The 14,110-nt window shown below is 47.1% G+C and overlaps 1 protein-coding gene and 1 long non-coding RNA gene across 3 annotated transcripts in view; one reads left to right on the top strand and one right to left on the bottom strand.

The window, feature by feature from the left end:
• Positions 1-12,207, bottom strand: part of GSPT1 (G1 to S phase transition 1) — a 34,583-nt gene extending 22,376 nt beyond the window's left edge. Inside the window, exon 1 of one of the 2 annotated variants that reach the window (XM_059154126.1) lies at positions 12,189-12,207. Coding sequence is in view for 1 of the 2 variants with exons in the window: in XM_059154125.1 (XP_059010108.1) it covers positions 11,489-11,876 (388 nt within the window). In the remaining variant the exon portion in view is untranslated. Of the gene's footprint in view, positions 1-11,488; positions 12,118-12,188 lie in introns of those variants that run through there. The other variant, XM_059154125.1, reaches the window with a different exon arrangement.
• Positions 12,208-12,298: 91 nt separating this feature from the next.
• On the top strand, positions 12,299-13,784 carry LOC131819256 (uncharacterized). The gene is made up of 2 exons (XR_009349109.1): positions 12,299-13,094; positions 13,411-13,784. It is a non-coding gene; the product is annotated as an uncharacterized LOC131819256 (long non-coding RNA).
• The last annotated feature ends 326 nt before the right edge of the window (positions 13,785-14,110 follow it).

Below are 14,110 nucleotides of genomic sequence, written 5' to 3'. Positions count from 1 at the left end.
CAGCACAGCGTTAGCGGTAAGGGGCAGGCGCTAAGCTGACGCCGCCTGCTTTAAATGCCGCCTTGCCACTTGGAGTTGTGAGATGCAGCTCCGTCCCTGGACTTCTGGAAACCACTTGCCATCCACCTGACAGGACCGCTGAAACAGCTACATGAGAGAATACATTTGCTTGGTGTCTACTAAGTACCTCCTGGCACCAAGCAGTATTCGACAGTCGAATCTCTCCCCACTAACCTGCGCCAGGATACTCTCAACCCTACCAACCAGCACAACTGACTATTAAATGTGTGCCAGGCTGGACCGAGGCACCCACGAAGGGCAAAGTAACTCCAAATGATTTTTAACAAGCCCTGATGTGCTGACTCATTCAATCCCCTCCAAACACCCTAAAGTCCGTAACTGCAATCACTCCATCTAACATTCGGACAAACCCGACCCAGCTGGGCTTTTCCAACTTAAGACAAGCGCCATCTCGCCTGTCTTCAAACAGCCCCTGCTGAAAAATTACTCGATAAAAGTACACTGAGTCAGAGATGATGCAGTTAGTGTGTCAAGGCAGGAAAAAGATCATGTAGTAAGATACCCCGAACTGAGGCTGAGCTTTACAAAACCCAACAATACACATACCTGACCACCCAGTTCTAGAACCAAGTCTTAGGTTTACAAAAACACAATACACACAGAGAACTGTAAGGCACTTCTCAGAATAATGACATCAGCCACGAGACCACCTCTGTGGCTGCAGAATGCACCTTAATGAAAATCTGCTCACAGCTTTATTTTTCAAAACATCCTATTGGTAATACGTCTGCCTTAATTTTGTAAAGCTCACAGGGACAGAGAGAGTCAAGCACCAAAATCAATTAAGTGCTTAATATATACCTCGGTATTAAAGGGCCCCAAAATAAAAAGTTGACCATACCTTCCCCAAGGTGGAAAAAAGCTTTCCATGCATCCAGACACAGATCACATTATAAACCTAATGGCAGTGTTATTGACATTCATGAACTGGTATTTCTGCAACTATGAACCAGAAAAGTCAGATAGAGCACAATATTCTTTTAAATTTAAATTTAAACTTCTCAATGTAATTGCATCCGGCCTTCTCACATGCACACAAATATGGAAAGGTAAACCTTTCCAGTTCATTCTACTCATAATGCATATCACATCCTGACTCTACTAGCACCAACAAGCCCAGGCTTAGAATTCTATTGGGGCCCAAAGTCATCTGTTCATGGTCAACAAACGGATAGCCATGATTGCTCAAGTCCAGCACAGTTCATATTCCCAGAGAAGGAAAAGTCAGTAAACCTCCCAAGAAATAAGGAGTGACATTATGGTTTCATATTTGCCAATGGTGTTTCCATGTTCAGAAATACACCTTGTCAAGTATTCAAAAAAGGAACAATTCTAATTAAGTGGGAAAGTAATCAGTGCATCAGTGAGTAACCTGCCATATCCCAAATTAAAAGGGAAACTAATCCTCTGGTTCATGATAAAGGAAGATTAATGAAGTAGGTGTGATACTGGGTATATCACCACAAATTTTAAATCAAGAAGTGAAAGATGTTACCAGAACACTGTCAGACAGTATTACTGCCTGTGCTTTAACACCGATGATAATCTGAATCTTACAACTGTTAGAGAAGATCTGATCCTGGTGAAATAAGCCAGACACAAAGGGTCACATGCTGTACAATTTCACGCATATAAAATGTTCAGAATAGATAAATGGACAGAGACAAAGCAGGCTGGAGGATGCCGGAAACTGGGAGGAAGGGAAGGGAATGAGAAATAACTGCTTAATGGGCACGGGTCTCCTTTTGGGATGGTAAAATTTTAGAACTAGACAGAGGTGGTGACTGCACAACACTGGCTGAATTAGTCACCTTAAAATGGTTAATTGGGGGTGCCTGGGTGGCTCAGTCATTGAGCGTCTGCCTTCAGCTCAGGTCGTGATCAGAGAGTCCTGGGATCAAGCCCGGCACCGGGATCCCTGCTTGGCAGGAGGCCTGCTTCTCCCTCTCCCACTCCCCCTGCTTGTGTTCCCTCTCTTGCTCTCTCTGTCAAATAAGTAAGTAAAATCTTTAAAATGGTTAATTGTGTGTTACATGGATTTCACTGTAATTTTTGTTTTTAAAGATGTATTTATTTGAGAGAGCGAGCAGGAGGAGAGGGAAAGAGAGGGAAGCAGACTCCACACAGAGCATGCAGCCCAACACCAGGCTCAATCTCATGACCCTGAGATCGTGACCTGAGAGGAAATCAAGAGTCAGACGCTGAACCAACTAAGCCACCCAAGCGACCCACAATTTATTTCACCATAATTTTTATAACAAGTATATTTTTAAAAGATCTGATCATGGCTCTTTCAGTCGACAGAGCATGAGACTCTGTCCTGTTAGCGAAATGTTATGCTCATTAAAGAAAAAAATAAAAACAATGTTAGTGCTGTCACAGAAGTCATAGTGTGTTACATTGTACAGAAGTGAAAAATGAGTTTCTGCTGTGATGGACATGTCATCTGTGCTGCTGACAGGACAGTCCCAGACCACATGTGGCTATTAAGCATTTGAAAGGTGGTACCCCAACTGAGGGATGGAATTTTAAATTTGACTTAATTTCAATTAATTAAAGAGCCACAAGTAGAGGCTCAGCGGGTTCAAGCCTCTGCCTTCAGCTCAGGTCATGATCTCAGGGTTCTGGGATCGAGCCCCACATCGGGCTCTCTGCTCAGCAAGGAGCCTGCTTCCTCCTCTCTCTGCCTACTTGTCATTTCTGTCAAATAAATAAATAAAATCTTAAAAAAAAAAAAAAAAAAAAAAAAAAGAGCCACAAGTGCACAGCTCTAGCTGCTCTCACACAGCTTCTTCCATTGTGAGAACCGGCCACACCCGACGCTCCACTTTCATCACACTCCAGGCCCGGCCCACCATCTGAAGGCTAAGGATCCCTCCTCAGAACTCCTCTAGGACAGGACCCTCCCTTCAATTATAGGTGCATAGGTGCACACACAAAGATCTTCGTTCTGGTTCCCCAGGAGATCACAGACTTCCAGAACGATGGCGGTTTTCTGAAATACGGAGACTTTTTTCTCTACTCCTATAGTCCCCACAGGCTGGCCCAGCACATGTACCACAGAAAAGAAACACACAATTGATTTTACTGAATTTTTTTCCGCTTTCTTTTTGTTTTTGCAGGGTTAGTTCCTCGTGGTCTTATTGGTTCAGTTTTCTTTTCTTTTCTTTTTTTTTTAAAGATTTTATTTATTTATTTGACAGGTAGAGATCACAAGCAGGCAGAGAGGCAGGCAGAGTGAGAGAAGCAGGCTCCCGCTGAGCAGAGAGCCTGACACAGGGCTCGATCCCAGGACCCTGAGATCATGACCTGAGCTGAAGAAAGAGGCTTAACCCACTGAGCCACCCAGATGCCCCTTGGTTCAGTTTTCTTAGCAGTCTTACGTTTACTACGTTCCTGTCAGGGCTCAAGAGAGTAAATGTGAGAGTAAATGCCATGTGCCAACTTTTTAACACGGGGTTAGAGAAACAATATCCAAGAGATGCGCAAGTACAGCGTGGTAAGGAAGGAACCCTTCTCTGGCGCTCACGTGACCACGCAGTCTCACCAAAACTGCACGCTGAGGTGTTTTTCTCCCACAAACAAAATCAGAGAACAGTAAAGGCAGACATCAGAAAGAGCCCACAAGAACACGTACAAAGGCCCATGGTTTTGCTCTAATTACCTAACACTCTAAAAATAAAAGGCATGATGTCACAGTAGGGAACACAGCTGTTTTAATGATTTTACGTCATCGTTTCCTAAGACGCACGAAGACGCAATTTCTAAGTATTACTTTAGAGCACTGTCTCCTTCTGAGAATGTTAGTCGGCTCCCACTGAGACAGAACACGGAGACAGTGGCATAGCCCACACACTCGGGCTCCTTTTCTGAAAAAAGCATCTCGGCCAAAAAGATCTTTTAATATCAAATCACCAGGAAAGGGCTAGCAGAGTAACCATTACGAGAATAGCTTTGAAATCAGACCTAGATTATAATCGTAGCTCCTCCGTTCAGTCATGGATGTCACCTTGCTAATTTCCTTAGCTTCTCTGAGCCTTAATTTTCTAATCTGTAAAATGTGTTAACAGTACCTACAGTGTGGTGAAGATTCCACATTAAGCAAGTGTTAACTGCTCAGTACATTTATGATTACAACAAGCAGTTAAAAGTCCCATAGTAATAACAAAAATTTAAGAATGAAATACAAGGGACGCCTGGGTGGCTCAGTTGGTTAAGCCGCTGCCTTCGGCTCAGGTCATGATCCCAGCGTCCTGGGATCGAGTCCCACATCCGGCAGGGAGCCTGCCTCTCCCTCTGACTCTGCCTGCCACTCTGTCTGTGCTCGCTCTCTCTCTCTCTGACAAATAAGTAAGTATAATATTTAAAAAAAAAAAAGAATGAAATACAAGAAAGGCAAATTTCTGAGTGAGAAGACCCTCGCTGTTTGGAGTATTAGCTCTAGGCATACCCTCCTTCCCATTATTAAACAGTGATGTGTGCAGAGAGCACTGAACAAGCAGCTGGCAAATGTGGATTCTAGAATTAACCATAGCATTAAAGCTGTAAGTGACCTTAGGCCTTCACTTAGCATCTCTAGGCTTCAGTTTCTTTATCCAAAATGAGCCATTTTATTACTGCTGGGGTCACTCCTAGCCCTCACCTTCCAAAACCCTACTTACTCAATCACTTACACAATGCTACGTACCAACCTGATCAGGCTTTCTGTAGAGTTAAGTCACACTGGATTCTTCAAACAACCCTACAATATTCATCTATGGTTTATATCCCACCTAAGTCAAAAACAATTTAAGGTATACCTAAAATGTATCAACCGAAACCATTTCAGGCTGCCCCAATAAGGTACAAAGAGAACAGAAAAAACACGTGTATGTGACCAAAATCAACCCCCAAAGGAGATGTAGACAGAACGCTTAGCAGTATGGAACACACTGGAGTTCTGCAGAAATGGTCAATCAGGAAACTGCCCCAAGGACATGCACAAGGACACACTTTTTGTTTGTTTCAAGCGAAGTGAGCTACCATTACCTAATCGGAAGGGGGTCTGGAATTTGTGTCACCACTCTCAGACCAGGCTAATAACAGATGCTCAGAAAAACCTTACTGAATGTTTCTCTCACCTGGGAACTAGAATTATGCTGGGAATCTGGTTCAACTTGGAGTAAGACACAATCAGCTTTCCTCAAAACAAAGCCACTTATGAAAAAACCAAACACATCTACAGGCCAGCCATGTTTTGTTAAAATCTACTGAAAACAAGGATTCACACCTTGTATGAATCAACGATTGCAGAACAACGACTGTTCTCAGAACAATCAAGAATTAGGGGTGCCTGGGTGGCTCAATCGGTTAAGTCTGCCTTTGGACCCTGGATCATGATTCCAGGGTCCTAGGATCAAGTTCCCCATAGGGCTCCCTGCTTGGCGAGAAGCCCGCTTCCCCTCTCCCATTCCCCCTGTTTGTGTTCCCTCCCTTGCTGTGTGTCTGTCGAATAAATAAATAAAATCTTAAAAAAAAAAAAAAAAAAAAAAAGAATCTTCAACTTCTTGGCCAAATTCTTGCTTCCCAAAGATTTTAAGAACTGTGAAGAGAATGATGCAATCCTAAATTAACAGGCCCAACAGATACACCACCAGGACTGCACTAACTCACTGCTGCTCATACAAAAGAGACAACAAGCAATGTAAAAAGAAAAGCCAGCAATGCTCATGGGGACCCGAGCAGGGTACAGGGGTACAGGGGCACAGACAGACGGGAGCTCTACTTGTGCTGGGAGGAACCACTACACTGTCCACCTGAAACTGACACTGTGGGCCAACTGTGCTTCAAGTAACAAAAAGAGAGAACCAATGCTCTACTCCAGCAAATTCCTAGCAAGCTTAGTAAAATAGAGAACACAAGGGTGGACTGTGTATATAAATCAGATCTCAATTTAAAGAAAGTGTTCACAAAGAACACTTAGCAGAAAATAGATGTGTAGTTTTACGATTAGGGTGACAGGACTGAAATGATTTACATAAGGAATCTGTGGGCAATTCCTCCTCTCAGCTTTGAAAACCCTCTACCCACTCTGTAATGGCCCTCTTACCACTTTGGGTCTCCCACAAGAGTAAAATGGGTATTTGATCCATCCCTTTCTATGCTCCTTGAGGGATCACAAACTCTTAGCAGCATCCATTCAAGTGCCCAGCAAAGCATTCTGTGTTCTGAAGGATACATATATATAGTGTGTATATATATATATATATACACACTATATATATAAGCAAGGCACAGATTCGCATATCAAAACATTCCGCTAATTCTGCTAATTCGCCCCAAAACATTATCAAACCTGTCTTTCATTCCCTTCTTTTCAACCAGAAAGACAATACTATTTTAAACTTTAAGACTTTACTCCCTGAGACACCTGGGGGGCAGAGTCGGGTAAGCATCCAACTCTTTGTTTCAGCTCAGGTTGTATCAGGTATATGAGATGGAGTCCTACGTGGGGCTCCATCTGCTTGGAATTCTCTCTTTCTCTCCTTCGTCCCTCCCTCTTGTGTGCACACACTCTTTCTCTAAAAAAATTAAAAAAAAAAAAAAAAAAAAAAAGGTATTTCCTTCCCAGTGAACAAAAGCAGGCAAAACAAGGGTTAAAATCTGTTCTCTACATTTCTCTAACTCGCTTGATAAATTTCAACTGCTGTCTTTTCATGCAGTACCATTCCAGAAAAGAAGAAAAATAAGCAAGGGCAAAAGAATGCAAAAAGGTATGTACTAGTAACTACATTAAATAAAACCTGCCTGAAACAGGGTTTATTCCCAATCAAAATTTCTAACAGTGTGTAAAATCATGAAATAATAGCTCAAACTGATAATCAGTAAGTCAAGGCAGGAAAAGAAATAACCAGGAAGAATAGAAGATGAGGTAGGAAAAGAAGTGAAACTCCAGGAACAATACTTTCCCCTGATTTCCTCTGCTTACTCTATTCTTTTTTTTTTTTTTCAGATTTTACTTATTTATTTGACAGAGATCACAAGTAGGCAGAGAGAGGGGGAACCAGGCTCCCCGTCAAGCAGAGAGCCTGATGCGGTGCTTGATCCCAGGACCCTGAGATCATGACCTGAGCTGAAGGCAGAGGCTCAACCCACTGAGCCACCCAGGCTTACTCTATTCTTTACTGTCCCATGCAAGTCTGAGAAATCCTTGACAGAACTGTTCTTGCAGGCCTCTGGTCTTACAGAAAGAGAAACAAATCTCAAGAGTTTTATCTATTATCTATCTAAACTTACCTCTGAGTTTTCACAGGTATCGTTTAATGTAAATAAAGTCTAAGAGCCCTTCTGGACAAAACCAGTACTTGATTCTGGATCTTCTCAACTCCGGTGGCTCCGAAGAGGTCACCTTTGAGAGAGGAGTGATTAACAAGCATTCACCAAATGGTGACAGCTGCAGAACTTTGTGAACACACACTAAAACCACTGCGTACTTCTAAAAGGTAAACTGTATGGGACAGGGGCGCCTGGGTGGTTCAGTGGGTTAAAGCCTCTGCCTTTGGATCAGGTCATGGTCTCAGGTCCTGGGATTGAGCCCCGCATCGGGCTCTCTGCTCGGCGGGGAGACTGCTTCCTCCTCTCTCTCTGCCTGCCTCTCTGCCTACTTGTGATCTCTGTCTATCAAATAAATATTTAAAAAAAAAAAAAAAAAACTGTATCGGACACCCGGGTGGCGCAGTCGGTTAAGCCGCTGCCTTCACCTCAGGTTATGATCCCAGGGTCCTAGGATCGAGTCCCGCATCAGGCTCCTTGCTCACAGGGGAGCCTGCTTCACTCTGCCTCTGCCTGCCACTCTGCCTGCTTGTATGCTCTCGTGTGCTCAGGCTCTCTTTCATGCGCGTGCTCTCTCAGACAAATAAATAAAAATCTTAAAAAAAAAAAAAAAAGGTAAATTCTATAGTGAGTTATAGCTCAATCATTAATTTAAAAAAAAAAAAAAAAAGGAAATCCTGCCCCACAAAAAGCCATTCAGCAAAACTCAAACACTACAAAATAAGAACATTTCTCTTCAAAATTCAAGTTTCAAATTTAAGGTACAACACCTTGGAGACAGTTCTGAGGGCCTACTGAGGACTGCTGGTATTAACTGTACTGCTTTCAATGGCACAGTTTTGAGAGAGGGTGGGCTGGTGGAAAGAGCACCACACTACTATTTTAGAAGCTCCAGCTGTTCCAAAAGTCCAGGTGCTCTGTATGGTCTGAATACGTCTCTTCCATAATCTCTATACTGAAATCCTAATGCCTAATGTGATAAAGTTAGGTGGGGCTTCTGGGAGGTCCTAGGTCATGAGGGTGGAGCCCTCACCAACAGGATTATCTTTCATTATAAAAAAAAAGGTCACATAGAGCTCCCCATTTTCTGCCTTGAGACACAGGAAGTCGGCAGTTGGTTATCCAGAACAGGGCTCTCACCAGAACAGGCTGAGACCCTGATCTTGGGCTTCCAGCCTCCAGAGCTGTGAGCAGTAAATTTCTGTTCTTTAAAAGCCACTCAGTCTGGAGTATTTTGTTACAGCTGCCCAAATAAACCAAGACACCAAGTAACCCTGATCACCACTGCTAAATCTGTTTCTCATTTAACAACAGCAACAACAAAAAGACTGAACTGGGGTGCAAAGTGGAACTTCAAGTACATTCGATCACAGGAAATGTTAGTTCTAGTACAAGTAACCCATGTCTTTTGTTTTCATTCATTTCAGGACCTCTACTTTAAGAAGCATCACGTAGCCAATTTACTTGGATCTGTAGAGAATTACACTTAAATGTGTTCTACTTAATCATTCCTTTGGAAACCTTTATTAAATTTTCAAAGGATTCAAGGTCAACACATGTCCAAGTTCTGACAGGGGACAGCTTAAAACAGCTAAAACAGGCATAACCAGCAGCCCTCCAGTAGGCTGAATGACACCTTGGGAAAAAGCATCTTCCTCCTCTTGTTCAAGGGCCACTGAAACTACTTCCCCCCAAAAAAAGAGAGAAGAAAGGAATGGAGGGAGGGAAGGAGGAAGGGGGGTAAGTAAAGAATTTTCCAGAGAAATGACAGATACTCATTCTAGACAGACCCATTCTACAAGTCCTTCATTCTGGTGCTCTACCTCTAGATAAACACCTTCAAGAGCTCTTCTGGTACTTCGTTTCCAAAACACACTCACCACAAATTTCAGCTATGGCTAACAAAAAAAACATGCTTGCCCTACTGACTATTTCTTCACTATAAAAAAACCTGCAAATTTCACGGTTCCCCCTTTATGAATTTCAATCTAAGTGCTACTTTCAACTTTTCCCCGGCTTCTTCCAAGCACAGTTCCCTGCTCTAACGGTGGTATTTTATGGACCTCAATGGGCTGGAACATGCAATTCAACATAACTCTGGACCTCAATTTAGAAAATCTATTCTTTTCTAAATCAACATCCTACAGAGGAGCATTTTTTTTTTTAACATTAACAGGCATTTTGTAGAAGCACCTGATAAAGTAACACCAAAATAGGTTTCTGATAAAAAAAGAAAAACCTGACACCATGTAAGGAATTTTCTTACCAACAACCACTCCCCCACACACTTTTACAACTTCCACTTCTAGTAGTGTCACAGAGGAAAGGGTTAAGAGGAAAGCTGAAACTGGCAAATTATCAGGAAGAGAAAAGCAATCCCCCCCACCTAAGAGGTAGTGCCTAGCCACTCAACAACTGCCATCATTCCTGACCACTGCTCTAGGGATGACTGTCCTTTGATAGCTGACGGCTCCATAGGCTGGAAGCGGAGTTCCAGGTTAGACCAAGCGGTGCTGGAGCCTCCGAAGGAAGTAGCGGGGAGGGGCAAAAAGAAAATGGCTGGATAAAAGGGATAACGAACTAGCTTAGCTTGGGCAGCCAAAACGGCTTGATCTAAGTGGAAACAAAACAAAACAAACTGGATTTCCTTATTCAAAAAGAAAACATCAAGTGCCTATACAAATAAAAGAAATACCAGTCAAAAAAAAAAAAAAAAAAAAAAAACCAAATGCGAACTGTGTATCCACATATACACGGTGAAGTTATTTCTCCAAACTTTTTTGCCTCTAGGGAGAAAACCGCAGCAAAAGTTGGATGTTCACCTACCTTAGAAATACCAACTTAGAACTTGAAAGAGAAATGAACCATCCAGTGTCACACACAAGTTGTTGGGAACATCTGGGACCCAGTCCCCAGTACCCCGGGGGAAATAATAGGAAGGACATTCCACCTTTTCCTTCCTTTCCGCTCTTGGAACGGAGACGGCAGCTCCTCATATAAGCACCTGTCTCTGGGAGGTATAAAGCTCTCCCGCTTGACATTCCTACCCATCGGTTCCTGAACGCGTGCTGTCACTGAAGCAGAACACAGCACGATTTTTAAAGACTAACTTGAAACCACAGCAAGAATGCCTACCAGCGCTGATGAGAACGGCCCAAGACGGCTACGGCGTCCTAACAAACGCTCAAGTGTGGGAACAGACTCGCTCCTGGCCCATCAACAGAGAGCCAGAGCGAGTTACCCCAGGCGGCCTGAATAAGGTACACGATTTTCACGCAAAGGAAACTCCGAACGTGTCACTAAGGAGAAAGGTCCGAGCCCCCACTTCAGGAAAAGGGCGCAGAGATCAAGGCAGTTCCCTAACCCAGCAACGTTCAGGGGGAGTGACCCTAACTTCCTGACACTGGGCCAACTTCACAAGCCCACAAATGCTAAGGGTGAACAAGATCTTTGTATTGATGGCCAACAGTTTCTGCCGGATCGCAAGGCTGCAATGCATCTTGGGATTCCTTCAGGACGGTTCCGTGTCACAGGCATTTAAAACGCAATTACAGCCTCAATAATAGAAACTGCCGCGAGAGGCTCTCCCTCCTCGGCCCAAGGTGAAGGGGCAACTCGCGCATTCGTCCTCACCAACTCCTCGGATCTCTCAACGCCCACCCGACCCCCTCGTGGCTCCATCTGTCCTCACTTCCAGGCCTCGTGGCACTGACCCGCCGCGGCTCCCTCTCTGTCCCATACGGTCCCCACTTCCAGTGGGTGGTTGCGGCCCCCTCCCCGGGGGGGGGGAAGGGCGGCCCCCAGGCCCCGCGGGTGTCCCCCCGCACGCCGCTCCCGCCCCGCCGGGCCCTCCGCCGCCGCCGCCGCCCCGCGCAGACCGCCTCCCCGGCCCCCGGCCGCCCCACCCAGGGCTGCCCGCGTCTGGCGCCGCTGTCAGCGCTCCACGTGCCGCCGGGCCCCGCGGGGCGCGCCGCCCGAGCCCACCGCACCCCACCCCCATCCCCAGGGGGCTCCCGGCCCAGGCCGGCTGCTCCCGCCCTCGCAGGCCGGCTTCCTCCCGTGCCCAGAGGCCGCCCCGCGCGTCCCGGCCCTTTACCCGGAGGGCCTCCCGCGCCGCTGCCGGCTCCGTGGTTGGGGGCGGCGGCGCCAGCTGGGGGCGGCGGCTGCTGGGCCGGGCCCCGCAGGAAGGACGGCACGAACTCGGCGGCGTGGACGTTGGGCACGAAGGGCTTGGCGTTGACGTTGAGTTGCCGGCTGAAGGCCGCACTGAGGTGCTCACGCTGGGCCTCGGTCGCCGCCGTCGCCGTCGCCGCCGCCGCCGCCAAGGGGCCGCCGGCGCCGCCACACGGGCCCGGCCCGGGGGCTTCCATGTCCGCCTGGTCCCAGCAGTCGGGCGCCGAGTCGCTGCTGCTGCTGCCGCTGCTGCTGCCGCTGCTGCTCCCGCCGCCGCCGCCGCCGCCGCCACCGCCACTGCCCGGATCCATGATCGGGGGGGCCGTGTGTGTGGTGAAGAGAGGGCGGGAAATGGAGGCGGGGGCGACGGGCCGGGCAGGAGCAGGCCGCGCTGACCCGGCGAGGCGGCGAGGTAGAGGGGCCGGGAGCTAGCGACACAATCCCCGGCGTCGTCGCGGCGAAGGCTCCAGTCCCAACTCCGCACTCGCGACGACAACGGCGGCAGCCGCTCAACCCTCCTCGTGTGTGCGAGCGGATCTCCTCCCACCCAACCCCAACCACCTCCGACCGCCTCAGCGCCAACCCCACGCCGGCGCGGATTGACCCCTTCCCGCCACCCGTACCTTCGCCTCGGTAGTTCTTGGCCCTGCCCTTCCCCTTTCCGACTGTGAAGCGCAGCAGCAGATGGAACTACGAGTTCCGGCGGCAACCGCGCGACCCCGCTGCGGTTTTCCCGGGGGCCGACGGGAGTCGGAGTTCGGAACCCCCGAGCAACCGGAAGCGGCTCCGGCTCCCGGCAGGCAGCGCGAGGAGGAGGAGGAGGTCCAGTCGTCGCTCGGCTGCCCCACCTGTCACCCGGTGGGGGGCAGGGGTGGGGGCGCGTCCTTGCGCGACACTTCAATCGCCGGGCTAGTCCTCGCAGTCCAGTTGGGCTCAGGATGAGGGGAGACGGACTGCAGCTCTAAGGTCCGAAGCACAGCGGTCCCCTCCTGGAAGCCCTTCCTTGCCCATCACCAGCCCGTGCGTCCTCTGCCTGCCAGGCTCCCTACCTTGTGCTCTGTCTTTCCACCCTCCTCCTCCCCGCCCCCAGCCACATTTTTGCCCTACATTTCAAAGCCGGCGCTGCGCGTCTTACATTTTATGTATTCATTTGGTAGAAGAGCCCAAAGCCGTGAGACAGTACAACTTCAACTGCAGTGTGGCTCGTAAAGCGCTCGGGCCCAGGCTCTGCCCCGGCACAGGGGATTATTAACTGGAAACTTTGAATGACTCACCCGTCTGTTTGACTAGTCATTTAAAGCCTTCCCCCAAACTTTTCCATCCCTCCCTCCTCCCGGCCAAGGGCCTTGCAAATGAAACAGAGGATTGGCCTATTCCATGAAGGGTCCAGCTGTATGCAACTAATAGGGTTATTTTGGTGCGTCCCGCTTCTACATGCAGCATTAGGCGAAGTGCGCTGGGATTTGCTCGAGTATTCCCCTAGGGCTTTATTGACTGCTTCTGACTGCTTCTCACCCGGCTGAGTTTAGGTAAACATGCAGGTGGGGGCGGGGGGAAGCAAAAGATAAATACTTACACCCGATTATATGAAGTAGGAAAATAACGTTGTTCTGAGTCCCTGTTAAGTTTTCCCGCAATTCACCCATATGGAGCCCCAGCGGGGGGCGGCGGGGGGAGGGTGAAGGATGGGGGTGGGGTGGGGGAGACATATTGTTGCTTTTTTTCTCCAAGGAGTCTAGACAGAGTGCAACTAACGTGCTAAAAATTACAGAGTAAAGGTGTACACACAAAGAGAATATTTGTTTCTTTTTTTTTTTTTTAAGATTTTATTTATTTATTTGTCAGAGACAGAGAACGCGAGCTCAGGCAGACAGAGTGGCAGGCAGAGTCTGAGGGAGAAGCGGGCTCCCTGCCAAGCAAGAAGGCCGATGTGGGACTCAATCAGAGGAAGCTGGGATCATGACCTGAGCCGAAGGCAGCTGCCCAACCAACTGAGCCACCCAGGTGTCCCGAGAATAGATGTTTCTTAACAACCGTATGTTATGGTCCAAATTCTAGATCTAGATGCGAATTGAAATTTTAAATACCTCTGTCTTCAAAGAGGATCCAGCCCATTAATGAGACCCCTCAAAAACAAAGCTGTCAGGTACCTTTCAAAACAAATCTATGCTAAAGTGGTTTGAAACTGGATTTAATATTAAACTAACAATTTTTATGAATGCTTTTTTCTTGAACTCTTAACACTCGGACTATCAAGTGATGTATATGGGAAGAAAACAGAGACCTCCATTATAACAAGCCTGGCTTTAAGTTTTTCTTCAGATCTGTGGCCAGTGGTCCCTGAAAACTTCTGGACATTGATTTTTCTTTTTATCCCCCATTAATACAAAGTTCAGCTTACAGCCTATTAATGTAGTTCTCTGAAGACCCATTTAAATCTTTCTTAAGAGTGTCCCACTTTAAAGTTGGTATTAAGTGATTGCCGTCGGATTTACATAGTACTTACTAACAATCAAGATAAAAACTCAGGATCTTCCTTCATATA

The sequence above is a fragment of the Mustela lutreola genome, chromosome 17 (genome assembly GCF_030435805.1).
Source record: "Mustela lutreola isolate mMusLut2 chromosome 17, mMusLut2.pri, whole genome shotgun sequence".
Taxonomy (NCBI): Eukaryota; Metazoa; Chordata; class Mammalia; order Carnivora; family Mustelidae; genus Mustela; species Mustela lutreola.
The sequence above is the reverse complement of the archived record's forward strand: the minus strand, read 5'-3'. Positions and strand labels throughout refer to the sequence as shown.